Source organism: Primulina huaijiensis, chromosome 5 (genome assembly GCF_012295235.1).
Source record: "Primulina huaijiensis isolate GDHJ02 chromosome 5, ASM1229523v2, whole genome shotgun sequence".
NCBI lineage: Eukaryota > Viridiplantae > Streptophyta > Magnoliopsida > Lamiales > Gesneriaceae > Primulina > Primulina huaijiensis.
The window spans coordinates 23,264,490-23,285,821 of record NC_133310.1 but is presented as its reverse complement, the minus strand read 5'-3'; the positions used below and the strand labels follow the sequence as shown (position 1 = coordinate 23,285,821).

At 34.5% G+C, this 21,332-nt stretch overlaps 5 protein-coding genes across 5 annotated transcripts; 1 reads left to right on the top strand and 4 right to left on the bottom strand.

Moving 5' to 3' along the window:
• Nucleotides 1-82: 82 nt before the first annotated feature.
• On the bottom strand, nucleotides 83-1,890 carry LOC140977341 (uncharacterized). The gene is made up of 3 exons (XM_073442058.1): nucleotides 1,665-1,890; nucleotides 904-1,025; nucleotides 83-579 (listed from the first exon to the last, which is right to left on the bottom strand). Exons 1-3 carry the CDS (start codon nucleotides 1,798-1,800, stop codon nucleotides 250-252), a joined length of 588 nt encoding a protein of 195 aa, XP_073298159.1. The 5' UTR covers nucleotides 1,801-1,890; the 3' UTR covers nucleotides 83-249.
• A 303-nt stretch (nucleotides 1,891-2,193) lies between these two features.
• On the bottom strand, nucleotides 2,194-6,439 carry LOC140977337 (uncharacterized). Its single transcript, XM_073442053.1, is given in 6 exon segments — nucleotides 2,194-2,503; nucleotides 2,669-2,742; nucleotides 3,161-3,217; nucleotides 3,220-3,565; nucleotides 3,799-3,906; nucleotides 5,455-6,439. Coding segments are annotated over 4 exon segments (303 nt in total). The 5' UTR covers nucleotides 3,311-3,565; nucleotides 3,799-3,906; nucleotides 5,455-6,439; the 3' UTR covers nucleotides 2,194-2,422.
• Nucleotides 6,440-6,746: 307 nt separating this feature from the next.
• Nucleotides 6,747-9,467, bottom strand: LOC140977336 (pollen receptor-like kinase 3). The gene is made up of 2 exons (XM_073442051.1): nucleotides 7,842-9,467; nucleotides 6,747-7,636 (listed from the first exon to the last, which is right to left on the bottom strand). Exons 1-2 carry the CDS (start codon nucleotides 9,139-9,141, stop codon nucleotides 7,080-7,082), a joined length of 1,857 nt encoding a protein of 618 aa, XP_073298152.1. The 5' UTR covers nucleotides 9,142-9,467; the 3' UTR covers nucleotides 6,747-7,079.
• Nucleotides 9,468-10,931: 1,464 nt separating this feature from the next.
• Nucleotides 10,932-12,028, top strand: LOC140977799 (protein TIFY 11d-like). The gene is made up of 4 exons (XM_073442536.1): nucleotides 10,932-11,191; nucleotides 11,263-11,571; nucleotides 11,674-11,731; nucleotides 11,818-12,028. Exons 1-4 carry the CDS (start codon nucleotides 11,059-11,061, stop codon nucleotides 11,918-11,920), a joined length of 603 nt encoding a protein of 200 aa, XP_073298637.1. The 5' UTR covers nucleotides 10,932-11,058; the 3' UTR covers nucleotides 11,921-12,028.
• Nucleotides 12,029-14,706: 2,678 nt separating this feature from the next.
• Nucleotides 14,707-15,620, bottom strand: LOC140977798 (ethylene-responsive transcription factor ERF017-like). The gene has a single exon (XM_073442535.1). The coding sequence runs from the start codon at nucleotides 15,556-15,558 to the stop codon at nucleotides 14,884-14,886; it is 675 nt and encodes a 224-aa protein (XP_073298636.1). The 5' UTR covers nucleotides 15,559-15,620; the 3' UTR covers nucleotides 14,707-14,883.
• Between the last annotated feature and the right edge of the window lie 5,712 nt (nucleotides 15,621-21,332).

The following is a 21,332-nucleotide window of genomic DNA, read 5'->3' as shown; positions in this document are numbered from 1 at the left end:
TAATTTATCTATTTCTTTTGTTTTCAAAACCCCCTTTATATAAAAAACATAGCAATTTACAAATCTATTAAAAAGGTTAATGCTTGCAAGACAAAAGATACAATTAACATCAAGCATCCAAGGCATATGACAAGGGTTTAGATTATGCAAGTACACTCTTATGAATAAGTAATATTCGGGGTTCGAAAGATAAATCCCATAAACTTACATATAAAGCATGCAGTAGTAAACATACAAATAACATAGTGTTTAGTCAGGGAAGGTGAGGAAAGAAATGATGGACTCATACTTCGGAAAACGTGAAATAAGTTCTGAACGATTTGCCATCTCAAAATCATCAAATTGGAAGGCAGGCGCACATGTGCATCCAACAAGAGAAAAGTGCTTCTCTGGATCCCTTGACGATTGTTTGATTACTACCTTGTCAGAGGAAATATCAACATCAATGTCCTTGGTTGGAAATGAACCAAACCAGACATTTGGAGGCACTGAATACTGCACCGATTGTTTCTCCGAAAGAATGTCAGGTCCAAGGCATGTTAATTTTGCACTCCCATCAGTTTCATTCAATTCAAATACCTGGAGTGGAATTGGCTTCATACAAAGAAATGTTGAAAAGAGCATGTCCAGAGAAACATGAAACTTAAATGCTAAGATACAGCTATTTCAAATTATCCATGCACAAATTAACAAGAGATCAATTTGAGAAAAAACCTATGAAGGATCATGCAAGAGACATGATAATACACATTATTTTCGCTAGATTCTTGAAGTGTTTTTTCTACTTGCATCCATTAAAGAAGAAGCATTGTACATTATCTAACACATAGTAATCCAAAAACAAAAAATCAAAAGCAGTTTCTGTAATTCGAAATTTTGCAAAATGATAAGAAAGAAGATAACCGTTAAAGGTTCTCCCGAGTAAAAATGCCAGGTTTCTGCACATGGAATGCGATGGAGGTGAGAAAAGCTTCCAGAAGGCAACAAGAAGTATATGCATGTGCTAACAGGTCGGTCTACCTTATCTGCATGTGAAATATTACCGAAACAGAGTAAGAACTGGGGCACAAAGATAAATCGAGGTGTAACATGGCAGCATAAAATTCTGGAGTAAGAATTCGGTGACTAGAAAGTTATCGCACACTCAGGAACAAAGTTCTACATGTATGAAGTATGTCGTTCGCCTACATATTCTGAATAATAAAATGAATATAGCGGATTAATTAAGTTAATAGCAGCACAAGAGTTGTAGAATGAAGTATCATCTACTCCGAGAACAAAAATTATTATAAATGCATTAGCAATTAATACACTGGAAACCAAATACAGACGTATACAGAAAGTTACAAGATTTATCAGCGAACAAAATCCTAGAATCTTAATCTCGAGCTAAATAAGGACAACATCTGAAGCACAAGTACGCGTTTCATCAAACACCGTTTCAGCTTGTATCAATATTACTATAAAAAAAACATAAATTTTTATTAGAAGCAATCTGCAGCCGTATTCGATCAAGAAAAATAGATCCCAATCAAAAAAAGAAAACTTTTATCAATATATTACCCCAGTTCATATAAAATTCAAAAGAAATTTAAACGAAGGATGCATGAGCTATAGCAAAACAACTGAAATGCAGAAAAAATGTTGAACAACTGCAGACTTACATTGAGAGGGAAGATGAGATCTGGAGAGAATGACTGAGGAGTCTCTGAACGTTTCCGAGTAAAACCCACCTTCAGGATGAGGCTTCAGATTCAACTTTGCCACGATCTCTGATGCAGTCGCTGTTGTTGAATTCATCTTTTTTGCTTTTTTGGACTCCGATTTTTGGAGACTGATTCGATCGAAGTTGCTGTGTGGTAGCCTGATTGCGTTGACTTTAAATAGTTTTGTGATATATATTGTAAAAAATAGTTTCCAGAATTATTTTTCCATATAAAATTGAAGGAAATTATTTATACGGTCTATACCCCTTCACATATCACTATTAACTTTAATTTTTAAAAATTAATCTAACTTGAAAATTGAAGATGATTGGTAGATTCAACAAGGCAATTAATTTTGTGACATCTCACATTTGGTACAAAAGATTTTTTGTTAAAGACAGACTACTACAATCGTGAAAATAATGTTATCATAATAAGATAAATAAAACACATGAAACCAAAAACTAAATCAGCTTTGTCGAAAAATCTGAAGTCGAAGTGTTGGCACTTTACATCTGTTTTGTCGAATTTAACAGATATGGATAAATATTCCAGTAACAGATTGCTTCACTTGTTGATGTATACTAAATATGTCGCGTGCAATAATATTTTCATATAAAAAGAGGAAAAAAGAAGCAACAACTTAGACATAATAATGTCAACTCGAAAACTCTTGATCCAAGAGTAATCATTCTTATTTCACCCTCATCAAGTACTCAAGACTGAAACACCCTCTTCACAAATCCTTCCACGGAGCTGCCCATTCCAGCTCCCACCGCTTCTGCCAGATACTTGGCCTGCTAATTCGCAAGTCTCTAAAAGCTTTGGGATAAAAAATTTCATATCATGGAAATTTGGTGACAGATCATTTCATTGGTATACCGCAAACTCATTAGCAACTTATGTACATGAAAAAAGTACGAGTGACCAAAGAAGCAATGAAAAGGAGACAATAAGGTTACCTCCTGAACAGTGTTTTTCAGATCTAATGCATCTTTAATTCGTCCATCCAAGAATGCCCACGTATTCTGAAAATCTAAATTGATAGCATGACAAGGGAATAAGCCTTTGTATAGAAAACAGAGAGGAACGACACTACTTAAATTATATTATCTGCCATTCAAGCTGTACCACTGCTAATTCAGCTATGCTAATAGTGCATGAACATGTTAGGCCTACATGGTACACTTCTTGACAGTTGGGTCTCTATACAGGAAAGATTGCATGAAAATTCATGTCAACAAGAAAAGGGAATTGTATTGACAGAGAAAAAGTTATAGTGAACAACATTGTGCAACAAGAAAGCTAGATCAAATGCCTAGGATGTTCATGCCAAGTACAACATGGAATTAGCACGTGAGAACAGAAGGGAAAAAAATATCACAGGCTTAGTCAAGACCTGAAAAATAGCATCTGAATCACGCAACGAAAAGAAACCAAATCGCAATGCTAACCTGGGGAAGCATCGGTAAGCATGTATAATTCAGTTGTGGAGTATATCCCACCAAGGACTTCACATACCAATCGATGTCAACAGCCTTATCCCCAGCAGCATGCCAAATTTCATCAACAAGCATTGCTCGCTGCTTGAAGCTCGCAGACATGTTCAAAGGTTGCACCTACTATTCATCTTATAAAGCATTTACTTGCACGAGCATCTCAATGAAAAACTAAACTGGGAGAGACAACAAGGTTCACCTGTATGCTAGTGCTTGGGGCCATTTTGAAATACATGGAGCCTGCATCTCTAATCGAATTCTGACAAGCTTTGAAATTTGTTGACCGGGAATTAAGCTTTCCAATTCAGTGTTTGTCTCAACTATGTCAATTAGCCTTTGCAGACAATCATCCATGAAAAACTGAAGCAAATATACTAAAGAGCATTGATCGATGGGTATACATAAAAGCCTATCCACAGAATGTGTCTCCATGGCCCAAGAACTATGAGCATTGAATGGATATAAATATTATGAATCACAGAGGAGCATAAAAAGGACAAATCCATTATCCTGGTCACAATCCATTCTGTTTTGGTGTTGTTCTAACTTCTAACACCCAAATAAACATGAATATAGAAGCTAAAAATGCATACCTCTACTAGGGAAGCTTCTTTCCGAGGAAAAGAACCGACAATAGAAGGTGACACACCAACATCTCTTGCTCCCGCAATCATGGCCGCATCAGTCCATCCTAATCTAATCTGCTAAAAATTTGCAAGTCACTATTACAATTTTCAGAAAGTAGTTTCAAACTTACGCGATCACTCCAATTCTCCCAAGAAAAAAGAAGGATTGTTTTAATCCATTAGGTACGTCATCATCGATTTAAAGACTCGGAAACAGATAAAAAAAAACATTAGGCTTCTATAGGCTGCATTGATATGAAATCAGAAATGGGATTGAATACGATTCCATTCATAATTTATCTAGTTTTATTGTGCACTAAAATCATAATCCATAAGTTTCACGAACGATACCATTTTCACATCCTACAATACACACACAATCACAAAATCAAGTAGAATTGAAGGAAAGAAATGGACCACGTGGCAAAGAAGAACACGAGCCTGCTCATCCTGCCAATGAGTTTTAGGACGCGAAGGCTTCCTCGCACCACTCTCCCGCGCGCTGCCTTGTCCGTCCGACGTCGACGATGAAGTGAAAGGGTTAGCGTTTTGATGGGGAACGGTTTCAGATCCGGCTGCAGTAGAAAAAAGCATTGGATTTGCGAGTATAGGTGTTGACGGAACATGATGGGCAACGGTGTTGACGGAACATGATGGGCAACGCCGGCAGCAGCCGTTTCGCCACCGCGAATCTATTCATTTGCTGGGGCAATAATCAAGATGAAATTTTGGTTACCACAAGTGTCGTAAGAAGCCACTTGGATCTCAATTTCAGTTTCATGAAGTTTAATATTGCAAGTATGATTATACTTACGCAAGTAGAGAAACTTTTAACATGAGGCAGTATTATTATATCAGTTTGATATTACAGAAATGAATATGATTGTCAGCCTCAAACGTGTCCGGATTTGTTTAAAAAAAAACGAATTTGATTGTTAATAATGAGCACAATTTCTAGATAAATCATTTCTAAAATGATCTTGTAATGGCTAAAACATTGATGATCTCGGTTTCTTTAGGTGGCAGTTAGCAGCAGGAAGAGACTACGTGTGAACTCATGGAATTGGAGATCCAAATGGGAAGAATAATAAACTTGAACTTGATTGATAACTCACTAGATATCAACCTCTCGTTGCTTTTTGGCTCGCCTGACGCGGATGAAGATTTCTTATCCTTCATTCTGAAATAAGAAGTAAAGTGCGGGAACACTTCTGCCTGTGACGTCTCTGCTTACAATAGGAGTCGAATTCTTCAGGTGAATTATGTGAGGATCATTCGATTTCAATTGGTTTGTGAAATGAGGTCTCAGCAGGTAGATTGCAAGATATAAGTGTCGTGGTCAGGAAGTCTGCTCTGAATATACTTATAATGATGCTGCAGCACAACCCTTTTGGACCTCAACTACGAATTTCTTCCTTTGAGGCAACCTTAGAACAGTATAAGAAGAACTAAATGAGCTAGTACCACAATCTCTCCCCAAAAAGTCCGATGGTTTTCCTTCAGATAAAGACGTTTCTTGCGGAGAAAGTGGACGTTGAAGTGGATTCAAAGGAGAACAGTATAGCACGACAAATAGCTGCTTACCTTGTGAAATTGATTGCACAGTTCAAACAAGTTTTGTACCAGATGTTGGGAATGTGGAGCAAACAAGGACCTTGGTTGCTTCATTGGAGGCAGGCTTAAAATTTTCCATTTGTACATATGCCAAAATCCGACCATCGTTAATGGCTTCATCTTTGTCAAGTGATGTGGAGAATATTATTCTACTGCTCATGAGATGCAGGCAATTTCAAATTGATGGCTCGGAATCCTGCCTCCGCAAAATGTTGCCTTTGGTGATGCCTCCTCACATCATCAAGCTGTTAAGATAGAGTTTTTCTTGCCAATTGTTCTTCTTCCTCTTTAGCTTATGTTTTTACCAAACATCTTATTTTGATTTTCTGGCCTCTTTATTTGAGAAAGAATCATGTGGAAACTGCTAAGAATCTTGCTATTGATTCAAATATTAACGGAACTCCTGTATAATAAGCTCCTCGCCCTTTTGCTTCCCGTGTTGATTTCTTCTCGATAAATCTCAATGCAAATTAATGGAGCTGATGTCAAGTGATTATTGATTTCCTGATAATTTAACTTTGCGCTTCATGTTTTTACATCACACATTCGCATTCTCGGTCTATACAATTATGTTTTATATTTACATGTTTTTCACAATTTTTCTGCGTAAAACTGGATGTCAATGGCATCATGGTTATTGGATCTAATAATATCTTGCTTCTTTTTACGATTTTGCATGGCACGAGAAGGTGGGTGATTCAACGGCGACTAGTGCAAATTAATGGTGTCTAACCTATTACCAATTGTCAGGTAATTTGCTCAACATGTTTTCACATCACACATTCTAGCAATCTCTCTTAAGTTTTCTATATTTAAGATTTATTCGTAAGTATCTATTGTCGTCTGAGAATGTTCGATTTGAATGAGCTCAGTTATTTACTGTTTACTTAATGATTTCTTAGTAGATGCAGAAATACACAAAAATATGATTTGTGTCATTATTGAACTATTGTTCGTATTTGACAAAATTATAGAAGTGAGAATATTTTTAGCATTGTGGATATAGAATCAATAGAAGGAATTGATCAAATAAAAAAATACAAATTTAGGGGTGTTTATTTTAGGAAAAAGCCTTACAACTAAAAAAAGTGTTTTTTTTTTCCTATCTACTTTCAAAAGATCAGTTTTGGTGTTTTTTAACTTCAGATTTGTTTCTAATTTTCTCAGTTTAATTAAAATCTCAAAGTTAGTCCCATGAAAATTCTGTCTCTAAAAAACTGCTAGAGAAATAAATCTTGGACGTAATCGAATTTTATCAGCAAGCGGGAGCATTCATTCATACTCAGAAGGTGGCAAATATGTTGAACTACCCAAATTTTGCATCGATCAATTAAAAGTCGAATCAAGCGACAGTATTCACAAGATGAATGTCCATTCTATTTTATGTGCTTTCTTAAAAAAAAATCTACAAAAATGGGGTTCGAACACCAGTACTATAGATTACTTTCCTAATCTAGAAAAATCAATAACATTTCTACACGAAAACTACATTTACCATCGATGACGTAGGGACGTTATATCGGTTGATCATCGTCGGACCATGCAAGTTTCATATGAATCTCGAGTATGTTGTAGACATTTCGCGGTGTGTTCGATTCGTCCCAGTGATACGACCAATCTGGAGGACAAAGGCCTCAAACTTGTACCTCTCCTGTATTCCTTACAGCTTCCCTCATTTCAATCCTCTTAGTATGATCATTTTCTGTGCATGCTGCTGCAATGTACAGCATCTTCTCCATCTGATCAATAGAACTTGATGCTTTTCCAATCTCCGGGTCGATCAATTCCCTGATTTTGTCCTCAGAAATGGCTTGATTCACCCATTGCACCACATCAGTGCCACCCTTTGGATTGTGCTGAGAAGGGAATTTCCCTGTCATTATTTCAAGAATCACGATTCCTAGACAATAGACGTCGCTTTTCGGGGATATTTGCTGATACAGTACTGCCTCGGGGGACTTGTAGGCGACAAGGGATTGCACGGATTGAGTGTTGCTGATTAAGGAATGCAGCCCGTAATCCATTAGCAGCGGCTCATAGCTTGATGACAGAAGTATGTTGCTGGACTTTAGATTCCCGTGTGGCAGGTCCTGGTATGCGAATTCCGTGTGAAGGAATCCTAGCCCCTCTGCTATTCCCTTAATGATTTTCAGTCGTGTTGGCCAATTCAGCTCATCGCTGTTACGATTGTCTGAAATCATGACACTCGAATGTTAAAGAATTTTCAGCTCAGAAAATGATAAAGGTTAGTATCTTCAGTTTATGCTGATACATGTCATAATTCATTCAAAATCTGGGAATATCTTTTACTGGATTTCTGGTTAAAGTAGTAGCATATATCTCAGGGAGACTTATGATCAAGATTTGAGAATGAACCATATATTAAAACGTTTTACCATGCAACAGAGACATCAAGCTGCCTTTGGGAACAAATTCAGACACTAAAAGTTTCTCTTCTTTCCTGTAGTGATACGCCAATGGTGGTAAAATATTGGGGTGCCTCGGACTTCCAAGCCTTCTGATCTCCATGTCGAATTCATCTTTACTGAACTTATTCATTTCTCTCAATCGTTTCACCACGACAGACAATCCGTTTGCCATTACGGCTTTGTATGCTGACCCCATGCCACCATTTCCAAGAACCTCTGCCGAAGCCTTCATCAAATCAGACAATCCGAATATCCCTTTCTCTTCATTAATCACCACAAGATCACTTGCAGATTTCCCACTGTGTGAGTGTATTCTGGAGGAACGGCCACTGGAGGTATCGGTGTTCCTTCCTTTTCTGCTAGAGCTCAGGCTCCTCATATTGCTGCTGGGTGTGTGGATCTGCACCTCTTCATCAAGATTCTCTTTTCCAAGGACCCTAAAATTATCGTCCTTTTTCCCGGCTCTGAAAATGATGGTCACCAACAAAATAGCAGCCACTATGCCTAAGATGATCCATTTTGCACTAGAGCCCGATTCTCTGGATTCACTAGTTGCCAATGAATCTTGAACTTTACATTGCTTCGAAACAATAGAGCCACAGAGGTCGGGATTTCCTACAAAGACCGTAGCTTTAAATCTTGACAAGCTTTGAGGGATCTCCCCTTGTAGTTTGTTGTAGGACAGATCAAGTATATGCAAGGATTTTTGTGCTAATTCAGGGACAGGCCCTGAGAACTCATTGTTTTCTAGCATTAGAGCCATGAGAGTCTCCACTTTTCCTAAAGAATCAGGGATTTTTCCAGAGAACTTGTTTCGTGCAAGCTCGACTTTTTTTAGATTCCGCAATTTAATAAAGAAATCTGAAGCTATTTCCCCGGAAAACTGATTCCCTGACAAGAAAATCGCCTTCAATTTGTTAAGTCGATTGAATTCAGGCATTGGACCTGAGAAACTATTGTTCTCCAAACTGATAGCCCGAAGCTCTTGAAGATTCGCTAAAGATCCAATATCAATATTCCCAGCTTCACCAGAGAGACCAAGATTCATAAGAAACAAACCCGATACACTCGTATGGCCAGTTTCGCTACAGTCTACGCCAAGCCATTGTTTCTTATTGTCACACGGATTGGTCCCTTTGATCCAGGTCGAGTCCAGGGCAGAAGAATTCTTCAACTTCTTTTTAAATTCGATGAGGTAGTCGTCGTCATCTATAGCAAAAGAAATAGAGAAGAGGAGGAACGAAATGAGGAGGCGAACAGCGGCCATTTCAGTGGGAAGATACAGGGAAAACGCTGTAGGCACCTCGGGGCGTGATGACACAGCTGACGTTGTTTGAAGAGACTGCAAAATTTCGAGCCCTGAATTTTGTTTGGTTCGAACTTGGAATAGTAGTGTGTCATGATTCTGTGATGGTTCGAGTTGAATAAAGATTGGTGATGGAGAATTTTAGTAAGTTTTTTTTGAGAAAAATGTTGAGATTTTTCAGGTGGAAAAGAGAGGTGCATGAATCTTGGCTTGACATGTTCAATGGGAGAAGAGAGAGTTCCGCTATATCGTCCATTCTTGCAAAAGAAATTTAACGTAAAATTGAGTGAGCATTGTATAGCTAAAGGTTCCACTAACAAATTAGATTCATATATAGACATAAATTTCTATCCTTGTCCGATTAGGCTGTTCAATGGAATCTTTCGAATGGCTAAGCTGATCTTCGGAACAGGAGTAGTTAAAAAAAATTACCTAAATAAGAGATCCGTCTCACAAATACATATATCTATATATATAGATATATGTCAAAATATATCTGAGTTACGTTGCACCAAATTTCTGCATCAAAAAAGAATATTCTCTATTTTGTAATAAATATTAATATTATAATAATAAAATCACAAAATTAATAAAATAAATATAAAAGAGGCCCCTCTTTTTATAATCATGAAATAACGAAATTAGATAAATTGGAAAGTAACAGAAACATATTTCTATCTAAAAAACTGATGGCAATGAATAAACTAATTTCCGAAATTGCTACACTTCATTCATGTATAATTGATCGATTAATTAATTAGTTTATTCATTGGATAATATAAAAGTAGTTAATAATCTGAAAGTTTGGTCAGCTCTTGAATAATGAAAGACATTTTTATTAAGAAAAATATTATAGAAGTGATTTGGGTAATTAAGGTAAATTTGTGTAATCAGTATTTTTAAGAAAGGTCGGGTATAAAAAAAATTTTTTTAAAAAAACAAATAAAGAAGCATATTATAGATATAAAAAAAAAAAGTTAAGATATTTAACAGTAGTGTTAACTAACCGTTTTGCCATATATACGTGTGCAACGTACCTAGAAAGATATGTTCTTAAAAAAAAAAAAAATTTGTGTGAAATGATCTCACGAGTCGTATTTTATGAGACGAATCTCTTATTTAGGTCATCCATGAAAAAGTATTACTTTTTATGCTAAGATTATTACTTTTTATTTTGAATATCGGTAGGATTGACCAGTCTCACAGATAAAGATTCGTGAGACTGTATCACAAGATATCTACTCCAAAAAAAATGAGTGGGAAAATCATTATATTTTCGGATAACTAATCTAAAAATGTAATTTGATACTTTTTATATTCTAATAAATAGAAAAACTACACGTTCACGCATTCTAAAATAATTTTTATATGATATATAACTTTTTATAATTGGAAAATACCTAGATAATAAAAAATATTACTTATTCTTGAAACTTAAAATTAAATAACCAGGTTTTATTATAATATAATATAACATAATAAAAATTTTAAAAAATGTGATTGTAGTTTTCCAAAAACAGATTCTATGAAATTACACAATTAATACGTTATTTGTAAAAATGGTGACAACACGCTTCTTACACAAAAAAAACAAATAAATTAAGACAACACGTGTTTTAAAATGGTGGATGCCCATCCTTTCCTTTAAAGAAATCAGGTCAACACGGTCGGTCGGCCAACCCAATTTCTCTTTTATAATATTAATAATAATTACTCCACATATTCCTCGTGCCTAAAATTTAATCCCCCTTGTATATATATACATACATACTAACATATACCGTTCCAATTCAATTCAAGTTTCAACTTGATTAATCGAAGAATATTCTTGAAGTTCATCGGAGCATCAGTCACGCACCCATAATTATTTGTCGTAAAATGGGCACGCCGGAAGTATTGGACAGCGGGAAGAGGTCTAATTTCTCTCAGACATGTAGCTTGTTGAGCCAGTACTTGAAAGAGAACAAGGGTAGTTTTGGAGAGCTGGGGCTCGTGTTGTCGGAGGACAAAGGTAATCCATCCTATATTATATATACCAGATTAGATTTGTTTCTTTTATGGCTAAGCTGATCTTCGGAACAGGGATCCCAGCTAGAACGATGAACTTGTTGCCCATGATCGAGAAATCAGGGCAGAGTTCGGGTGTTGATTCGTATCAGAACCGTAACAGTGGTATGAAATCGGGGGCTGGTCAAAGTGCGCCAATGACCATATTCTACGCCGGTCAGATGATTGTGTTTGACGACTTGCCGGCGGAAAAGGCGGACAAAATCATGATGTTAGCTAGCACCGCAGCTCAAAGTTCCGCCGCCAGCTTCCCCAAGTTTGCTTCAGCTTTTGAATTACAGGAGCGAGATCATCTATGCATTCCTCACCCGCTTCTTGCTTCCGGTATATGCTCATTTTCGAAGAAAATAAAATAAAAAAATAAAACCACAAGATTTTAGCTGGTTGATGTTTAATGGAGTACTGATCGGTTTTGTGTCGTTGCAGATTTAACAATAAAGAGGAAAATTTCTCTAGCCAGATTCTCGGAGAAGAGGAAAGATAGGTTGGTATTTTCCCAGAATTATTATTTCACTTCAAGTACTTGTTTGTTTAGCTGTAATAAATTAATTTTGTATATTAAATTTACAGAATTATAGCAACTGAACCGTACCAAGCAAGAAAACCATCGAATACAGAAGCATGGCTGGAATTGGCTCCTCGCTTTTCTTCACCAAACAGTCAGCGCCATTGAAATTTTTCGTCTTTCAATTCAGAAAACTATTGTATTTTTATTTTATTTGAAAAAGGTAAACTATTATGTAATTGATGTTGCTGCCCATTTAATAACTTAGTTATTTTATTTATAATAATAGTGGTCTTTTATTGGTTTTAGCATATTCTTTTTAAGTAAAAAATTAATTTACATATCAATTTGATATAATTATGGAGAACAGAGGAGGAGTGGAGACTAAAGATATTCCACAACTAAAAGAAAACGCGTTTTTGCAAGTGCAAGAAAAAAGGAAGAAAACGTGTGCGATGACTCACAAGTATTCGATGGCACATGGTCTTCTACAATTATTTTTGAATTGACTTAATTTAAGAGAGTATATAATATTCTCAGTCTTCTATATTTTGTTACATAATATATAATATACTTTTAACAAATGCCTGATATACCATATATTGTGACTGACTTCATAAAAATTTTACTTTAAAACTTTAATAATAGTATTGAAATTAGACCACGTCCATTTCATTTTTTATATTCAAATAAGAATATTTGTTGAAAACAAATAAGAATATTTGTTTAAAATAAAATGATGTTAGTATTCGTTTTCTTACGTTATTGAAAATGTATTTCTTCATAATTGGTCAAATATATATATATATATATATATAGATTTGATATGCTGTACACCTACCGTGCACACCTATGTGAGCACCGATGAGATGTCGCTCACCTATTGGATACACAATTTTTCTATATTTCATCACAATTTTTCTATATTTCATCACATCCAATGAGTGAACGACATCTCATCGGTGCTCACAGAGTTGTACACGGTACGCCACCTGTCCATTTCCTCCTTCGATATTATTATTATTATCTAATGGTTATGAGACAAAGTTGGCGTTCCTATTGTCACGTTGTTCACGTCTTTGTCTTCTGCCTAACACTAATAAATTAATGATTTGATTATTTTACAAATGAATGTTAATTGGCATGGCATGATGCACGTATCAAGCTTTTGTTATTTCTTCTTGTTGAACAGTTAGACCAAATACATATTATATATCTAATTATATATATATATTATATCTCATAATTATGTAAATATTTAACACAAAATTGACATGTATTATTATTTATTCATATATTTGTTCATCGTGATACAGACAATTGTCAGAATATTGACTATTGTGTTTCGCATTTTCTCGGTGATTTACTCCCTCAAATTATTTTGTTTTTTTATAAATTAATGTACAGTTTAGTTTATTTTATTTTATTTTTATTTTTATAAATTGTCCGGTCATGTTAGTCTGGAATCAAAGGTAGCTCAACGTAAAAGTTTGTTGGGTCACGTAACCAAGGTTCAGACCAGATTAATGTGACTATCATCCTCAAATCTCCATCCATAGCCTCTTTTTAACACCACTTGAGAAGCCAAAATGCTACGCCAAGCATAGCTCGGATTATGCCCTAGATTGGCATTTAAAAACTCGTCTCCCGGATAATATTTAGTTTTGTAGATATGACAAAGTGTAACATTGAGTTAACTGATAAATTTTCGCCTTTGTTATTTTCACTAGCATTGCCGAATTGAAGTCATACAAGTTTCGAAAGCCAAGTCCACCAAATTCGTTATAGACCCAACTAAATCGATTCAAGCCTCTAGCAGATTATTTAGATTTTCTTCCCCGTCAAAATTAGTTAATCATTCTTTGTATTTTGCCAGCCAAAGAGGGAGGCCGTAGGAATGTGGATATACAAAAAGTTGGTATCGATTGAGCCAATAATTTAATTAATGTCTCGCAACCTGCTTTTGATATCGGCTTTTTCCCCATGCTTGTAGGCATGTCTAGATTCGATTTTTAGATATGAAAATATCTGTTTTTTGTTCCTTCCTATTAGTGAAGGAAGGCTCAATTATCGGCTTGTATTTAGTGCAGCAAAGACACCCACCAGGGTGGAGATATCGCCCCAATCATTTTAGGTGACCTTATTGCTAAACATGATATCAAATTTTGAGAAGTTTATAGATCACCATTATCTAGAATAATTTTTATCATTTAAAATAGCAAATTACTTTTAAAAATCATAATCAGCATGAGAATAATTTTAAGATTTTAATTAAATTAAACCGAAACAAAGATAAATTATGAGGCTAGGTTAAGAAACATAAAAAACGAATTTTTTTCCCCATAAAAATCACTTTTTTCGTGATTGCTTGATAAATCTGAGATCACTGTCAATATCAAAATCTTTCGTGGCTGCGTAATAAGTTTGAAAAATGTGTATTTAATGTTAAATCTATGGCTGGAGAGGTTTTCAAGTTCTCAATTTTCCGCAAATAAAATAGTAGATTCCGTGGACTCAACTCGATCTGTTTTTTTGTAATTGCTAATATACTTTCTCAGGCACTATTTAATACGAATGATAATGTATAAATCGATCGTATTTTTTTTTTCATCCAAAATTTAGCTCAAGTTCTAAAAATAATTAAAATATAAATCATTATTTTATTAATTTTCATATCATATATCATTTGAACGAAGCAAAAAGTGCTTTGATATGTATATAAACTAGGATAGATAATCATGATCAATCAATTGTGAGATTAATAATATATACGAAATCCATAATTGGCTCTCGTCCGATTTGTTTTAAGCTTTATCTCGTTGAAATTCAGCTAAATTTCACTTGTTTTTATGAATAATAATCATGTTTTGTGCAAAAACTATACCATGCATGCATTCATATAATATATAGACATAAATAATAAAGGCACTTTATGTTTCAGAAAGTAACATGATAGTAATTATATAATAAAGATTATTTTAAATGAGTCGATGGTTATACGAAAATTGTTCCATCGACTCTAAAAATAAATAAATAAATATAAATGAAAGAATAAATATATATTTTGAGGAGAATATAATTTCAGAAATTCCAGCAACAAAAATAACCGGAATTTTCTGAAATGTGTGGTTTTAAAAATTCCACAGAAATGAACTCTCGGAAGATATTGTTTCTTCCGTATGGTTGTCCAGCCAACCATCAACGTTGGGCAAAGGTGGCACAAAAAACTCGCCGGAGAAATCTTCATATCCCGGAAATACCCCGAAATCGTGGACGTTATTCTCGTGACCCATGGCTAAAAACTGGTCCAAAAATGCATTGTCCAGGGGCATATTCGCGAATTCACTGTCCGGCTGAGCTGTCCAGTGTGACACAGAAGGGCATGGAGACTCTGCGTCCGAAAAAGGCATTAACTCCGAAGACGACAACGAGTCTGAATTCTCGATCCGACCAGCGGCGGGTGGGTCCTGCTCTCCGGAATGGGCGTACCGGGCCGCCGCCTCCTGGATATCCCCCGGCGACATGGACATACCTTTGTTGATCTCCGGCGGGTTATCCGGGAAATTGAACTTAGCGTTCCTGCCGCGGAGGCAGAAGAGGGCGGCGTCGAAGGCACGTGCCGCCTTCTCCGCCGTGTTGTAGGAACCCAACCAGATCCTCTCCCTGCTGTTGGGCAACCTGATCTCCGACACAAACTTACCCCATTTCCGCCTCCTCACACCCTTATACTTGCTGGAGGAAGCAGAAGCTTCGCTCTCTCTGGCAAAAGTAGAAGTAGAAGTAGAAGTAGCCGTCGATTTTACCATAATGAGTAAAAATTAAAAGATCAGTCCGCGCTCAGGTGTTTGTTGATGATGGATTGAGAGAAACGGCGGCCCCCGTGTATAAATACGTGTATGTAGCGAAGATAGAGAGAAGTGGTGGGGACACCGCGTTGATCGAGATTGAACAAGTAAATAATAGAAACGTGGCACATACATTGAATTTGTTTCTTCCGAGGACGCGCTGCGGATAAGAGCACGTGGGACAACTCCATTTCCTCGTGCTTCAATTCAGATGGATCCACGAACCATGCTTTTCTTCCTTGTAACTCAACTATTCGTCTGGCTTTGTGTTCGATAAAGTCTCAGACGAAGAATAAAAAAAAATCTCTCTCTTATTACCAAAAATAATTGAAAAACTATAAGTACAATGAACATGAACACAATACATATATATATATATATATTTAAAATAATTATATAAATAATATTCTTATATTTGTTTTAGATTCGAAAAATATTTATCAAATCAATTTTGAGTTATATATATTTTCATTGTTTCGTCAACTCAAAATATAATAACAATAATAATAATAATAATTTGGATCCCTCCAAAGTGGGCTTGGACCATTCTGGCTTACGTAAGGTTCGGCTCTACTGCTACCAAATTATTAATTTAAAATGCACATTTAAATATTGGGTTGTTAAGTTTATCGTGCAAAATATAAACATGTGGTTCCACGAGCTATTAAATTAAACAATGATAACCCCAAAATTAATAATAGTTAGCATGCTTCCGGCGCAACAGCCACCTATGGCTCACTCTTTTCTAGTTTAATTTTTTATATTCATATTTTAGTCTGAACTTGTATTTAATTTGGTTAACTCAAATAAAATAAATTAACAAACATAATTTTGGATTCCTGACTCTGCCATTGATCCGGCGTCTGGCACATCACAATCCCAGGATATAATATTGTCTCGTTCAGGCGCACATTCTCCACACCTGGCCTCCATCGGCCCCCGCACGTAACATCTCCATTCGGTTGGGTAATTGGCACATCTTCGCCATTCACTTTTCACACATTGTATTATTGTTTCCATTCTCAAACAGTTCATGCATGAAAATTCATCTTGCGTGTAAATTTATGGTTTTTGGAATGCAACTTTCTTGTTTCCTCAATATAAGCTATCCGAATAATTTACACATTTATTATGAAATAATGCATTTTTGGTTCTATATATTTATATTTTTGCGATATGTTGTCGAATTACATACTTAGTTTGTTATCTTTATTTTTTTGACAATTTTAGTCATTTTGTAGCATAGAGTTGACGTGACGATTAAAGAGAATAAAATTATAAAAAAATCAAAAGATATATGATTAAGATTGTAATTTGATAACATGTAAGAACTATAATAATTAAATTATACTAGCATCTTTGTGCTCGTGTTGCATGTTTGTACAGTTGTTTTTTTTTTTTTAAGGATTTATGACTATTTGGTTATATTTTCGTTATTATTTGAATTACAATGACGCGACTATATTAAATATATAATTTATAAAAGATAATGTGTGAATATTTAAATTTAAAGACAGTGTATATTAATTAGTAGGAGATAATAATATGTTAATATTTGAATTTATTTATAGATGTATTTTAGTAAAAATCAATAGATATCACAAATATATATATATTTATATTTGATACGATGTACACACATCGTGCACACTTATGTGAGCACCGATGAGATGACACTCATTGTTAGATGTACTATTTTGATATTTGGATGGAAGTACTTCGTTATCGTTTTTTTTACAAGCGTACAATTGAGCTTCTGTCTGAATCATAATCATTATAATCAATTATATGCTAATGAGATTATCATATATAATGCATATTAATAAAATATTATGATACTTAAAAATTAATGGAATTGTATATAATTATTTGTCTTTGTATGAGTGGGCAGACACGAAGTAGGAGAAATTGGAAAAAAAAAATGTTTATTTTGTCTTCAATTTGACGGCATGCTTTTTCAAACGGGAGCAGCTTGAATCTTCGTCGTCGTATGAATTAGAACCGGGGACTACGATTGAGGTCGTTTCCACCGTGTCTGCCTCAAATCCCATTCAAAGGCATGGAATAATTAATTAAATTTCAAGTGTACGCTTCTCCAAATTCGATATTTCTGTAAAATTGAACAATTTTTGAAATGTAATCGTGATTCGTTTAGGTGGTACGTGGATGAATCCATTTGATTTGAGAAAGAATTTTAGTGGGGTGTATTCAATGTAGAGATTTAATGACTTTCAATGACTTTTTTTAAATGATAGATTTCCATGGATTTGGTAGATTTTTATTGACTTTTGTAGAATCTCACAGATTTGTAAACAGAATTTCATGGATTTTTGTAGACTTTTTGCAAGATTTTGATAGATATTTGTAGACTTTTGTAGACTTTTTGTAAAAAAAATTACAATTCAATTTAACAAAATCTAAATTTCAATATATATTATTTCTTTGAACTAGTAATTATTTAACATAAATAACATCTTCACTTTGAAATAAATTTACTTATTTAAAAAGTAAATATATTTAATATATGAAAAAAATCACAATTCAATTTATTAAAATTAAAATTTCAATCACCGTGTCTATTCAACATGCATAAATAATTAATCAATAAAATTTATTTTATAAGCATATATAAATAAATTTAATCAATATAGATAAATAGCTAATCAAAACATTATGAAATTTGATAAATTATAAGCAGTTTTTTATGAAAAGAAATCTAAGGTTCGTTATTGTGAATATGATCAACGTCACTCCACATTCTGTTTGCTATAGTATCTCTCCATGCATTTGCATTTGCTCGTTGTTGTTCTTCAGTGCCAAATATTTGATCAAAGTTGTTATCCTCGTAAACTTGTTCTGATGAAGGTTGTGGAACTTCATTCTCTGGTTCAACTGGAAATTCATCAGACCGACACTCCTTTCGAAGAAAATTGTGCAATCCGGCACAAGCCAATACAAGCTCCGCCTGTGTTGTATATGGAAATGGAGGAGCAGTTTTGAATATTTTGAACCGCGATTTAAATATACCGAATATCCTTTCAATGACGTTTCTCAAAGAGGCATGACGAAGATTGAACAACTCTTTTGCATCTTCAGGGTGACGACCTTGGCCAGTGAATTCTTGGAGATGATAACGAACACCTCTAAAAGGAGCCAAGAATTGACGTCTATTTGCATATCCACAATCCACTAAAAAAAATTTACCTATCGAATATTATTTGTAGAATCAAGTAACTAATGAATAACATATATAATCTTGAAAAATTACAAAATTTTTAGATGTATAGCATATATAACAAAAAACATACCTTGTGGCACTTTAAGCCCGTTATTTCTTGATAAAGCATCTGCCAATATGTTTGAATCATGGGCAGATCCCTCCCACCCACTGAGCACGTAAATAAATTCTAAATCAAAGTTAGAAGCTGCTAAAACATTTTGAGAAATTGTCCCGTGACGATTACGATAACTGTTAGTATCATGCCCAAACACTATTGCTGGAATATGAGTGCCATCAATAGCCCCAATGCAATCCTACAATAAAAAAAACATAATAAAAATTGTGGTACTTATAATAATAACAACTAAAAAGAATTTAATCACTTACTTTAAAATAAGGATAAAATCTTGTACTCTCTCTTATTTTTTCTGGAACTCCAGATCCAGGTTTGACCATCATATCTGCTGCAATTCTATTCAATGCTCTCAGCACTTTGTTGAAGTTTTGGCTAGTATTGTATTGTGATCGACCGAATATTTTACGAATCAAGCAATATCGAGTATTTTGACCAACAACAAGTAAAAACATGGCAAGTATTTCTTCAATACAAATATATCTTGTATCTTGCAATGGTGTTTTTTCTCTAAGGATGTTGCACAATTTTAAAAATACGTCAGGGTACATTCTATAAATTTCTCGAAAGTTTATTGGATCCTCTTTTAATATTTTATGGATATAATCGTATCCACTTGAAGTTATTGGTCGTCTATTTAAGGGACGATGGACACGTTCGTCATTCATGGTAGTTATATGCTTAGTTAGCACATAGAGAATCCCAAGAATTTCCCTCAACAAATACCTAAAAGTTTCATGTAATTTTTCTTCGAATTCCTCTTCTTCCGTTTGATCTTCTACATCATGTACGTTGATATATGACATTTTAATGAACCACCTGATATCAGACAAGGAATTAGAATAAAATAAGTCTATGAATTTATTGAATATCGTTCCATGTAAAACTCAAAATTTATATAAATAATCCAAAAATCCACAATCAGAAAACAAATAAAATGAATATGTCCAGAAATTAAATCACAATATAACTCATTATTGATCATGTCCCTAAAAATTCTCATTCATTTAATTTATAGTCTATCCATCCCGAACGCTCTTCAATTGTCATTTTCAAGGAATCCATCTTCTTTGATCTGGTGTTAAGTAAATCAAGCACTTTGTATCGAGTACGATTATCCAAATTTGGGACCTCTTTGATAGCATCCCAACAAGTATCACCTACATTCCCTATTAATTCTATCTTAGAAACTACCTTCTCAAGAGTGTGAGATATTTCACATATATAATTTGGGTCTGTATTCTTGAATGTGCTTGATTTTGCTTCAAACTCAGTCCTATCTCGTTTTTTTGTAGTTGGTGGAACCTCTGAACTTCTGGGCTGAGGGGATAATGGTAAAGCAGAGTCCTCAAAGAATGGAAGCTGGTGTGAAGATTCTTGTTTGTCACTTTGCACGAATTCACCACTATCATAATCAAAGACATAATCATCTAATAAATTAGTTTCCCTATTTTCTTCTATATCAAATGTTCTTGCATCAGTATCATCTCCTAGTCCAATTGAGTATTTTCCAGTAGCAGTTCCAGTCCCGACCGCAATTCTCAAATCTTCATAATCCTCAAAAGTGTCTGTCCGATAATATTCATGTTTAGGATGAGACTGGTAAAGAACAAAAAAACAACAATTGTTAAAACTAGTTATAATTCTAATTATAAATATAAATTTATTATTTTAACTCAAAGACTTTTACCTTGAAATAATCCTCCCATACTTCATCTTTAGCAGTGAATTTCTTTGTCACGGAATCCCATCCAAAACCAGAGTTATGACGTATAAGCTTACAATAATTGTTGTATCGTTGTTTGAACCACTTTAAACGACTTTGATATTGTGTAATAGTCTTTTCACATCCAAGTTTTTCGTTTAGAGCAGGAAGTATTTTTTTCTCCACAGTTTTCTTGTTAAATACTCCATTCTTATCACGCCATCCTCGCATTGCGGCATCAACCATGATTTTTAGCAATTCATTACTCTCTTCAGTCGTCCACACATTATATTTTGCTTGTGAATCTCCCATTGTAAGTATTACTTGAGTATGCATAAGATATAAAGTATACGGTGATAAGAAGCAAACAAGCACATACATTTTACTAGATATTGACCAAAATAAGTAAAAAGATCTAGAGACAATGATAAAGTGTGATACAAACAATCAAACAATAAGGACTAACAAGTTCAATGGAATTCTATTTCATAAAAAAAATAAAAGAAAAAGAATAAAGAAACGCCTTCAAGTTCAAGTTTTTATATACTCACAACAAAAATTTAACAAAAACAAAAAAAAATACAAAAAGCCTAAATGAAAGAATTTACCAAAAAAAATTAGTAGGCTCGTGAATTGGTCTATTTACAGTAAAAATAGCTTTCTTTTTTTTTTCTTTT

What these genes read in the sequence shown, in the direction of transcription:
- LOC140977341 (XM_073442058.1), bottom strand. Translation starts at nt 1,800, where the DNA reads ATGAATTCAACAACAGCGACTGCATCAGAGATCGTGGCAAAGTTGAAT. An exon ending in ATCTCATCTTCCCTCTCAAT is followed by an intron (nt 1,026 to 1,664) that starts GTAAGTCTGCAG and finishes TTTCACATGCAG; the next exon opens with ATAAGGTAGACCGACCTGTT. An exon ending in ACTCGGGAGAACCTTTAACG is followed by an intron (nt 580 to 903) that starts GTTATCTTCTTT and finishes ATTCCACTCCAG; the next exon opens with GTATTTGAATTGAATGAAAC.
- LOC140977336 (XM_073442051.1), bottom strand. Translation starts at nt 9,141, where the DNA reads ATGGCCGCTGTTCGCCTCCTCATTTCGTTCCTCCTCTTCTCTATTTCT. An exon ending in CTTGATGTCTCTGTTGCATG is followed by an intron (nt 7,637 to 7,841) that starts GTAAAACGTTTT and finishes TCATGATTTCAG; the next exon opens with ACAATCGTAACAGCGATGAG.
- LOC140977799 (XM_073442536.1), top strand. Translation starts at nt 11,059, where the DNA reads ATGGGCACGCCGGAAGTATTGGACAGCGGGAAGAGGTCTAATTTCTCT. An exon ending in TCACCCGCTTCTTGCTTCCG is followed by an intron (nt 11,572 to 11,673) that starts GTATATGCTCAT and finishes GTGTCGTTGCAG; the next exon opens with ATTTAACAATAAAGAGGAAA. An exon ending in TCGGAGAAGAGGAAAGATAG is followed by an intron (nt 11,732 to 11,817) that starts GTTGGTATTTTC and finishes TTAAATTTACAG; the next exon opens with AATTATAGCAACTGAACCGT.
- LOC140977798 (XM_073442535.1), bottom strand. Translation starts at nt 15,558, where the DNA reads ATGGTAAAATCGACGGCTACTTCTACTTCTACTTCTACTTTTGCCAGA.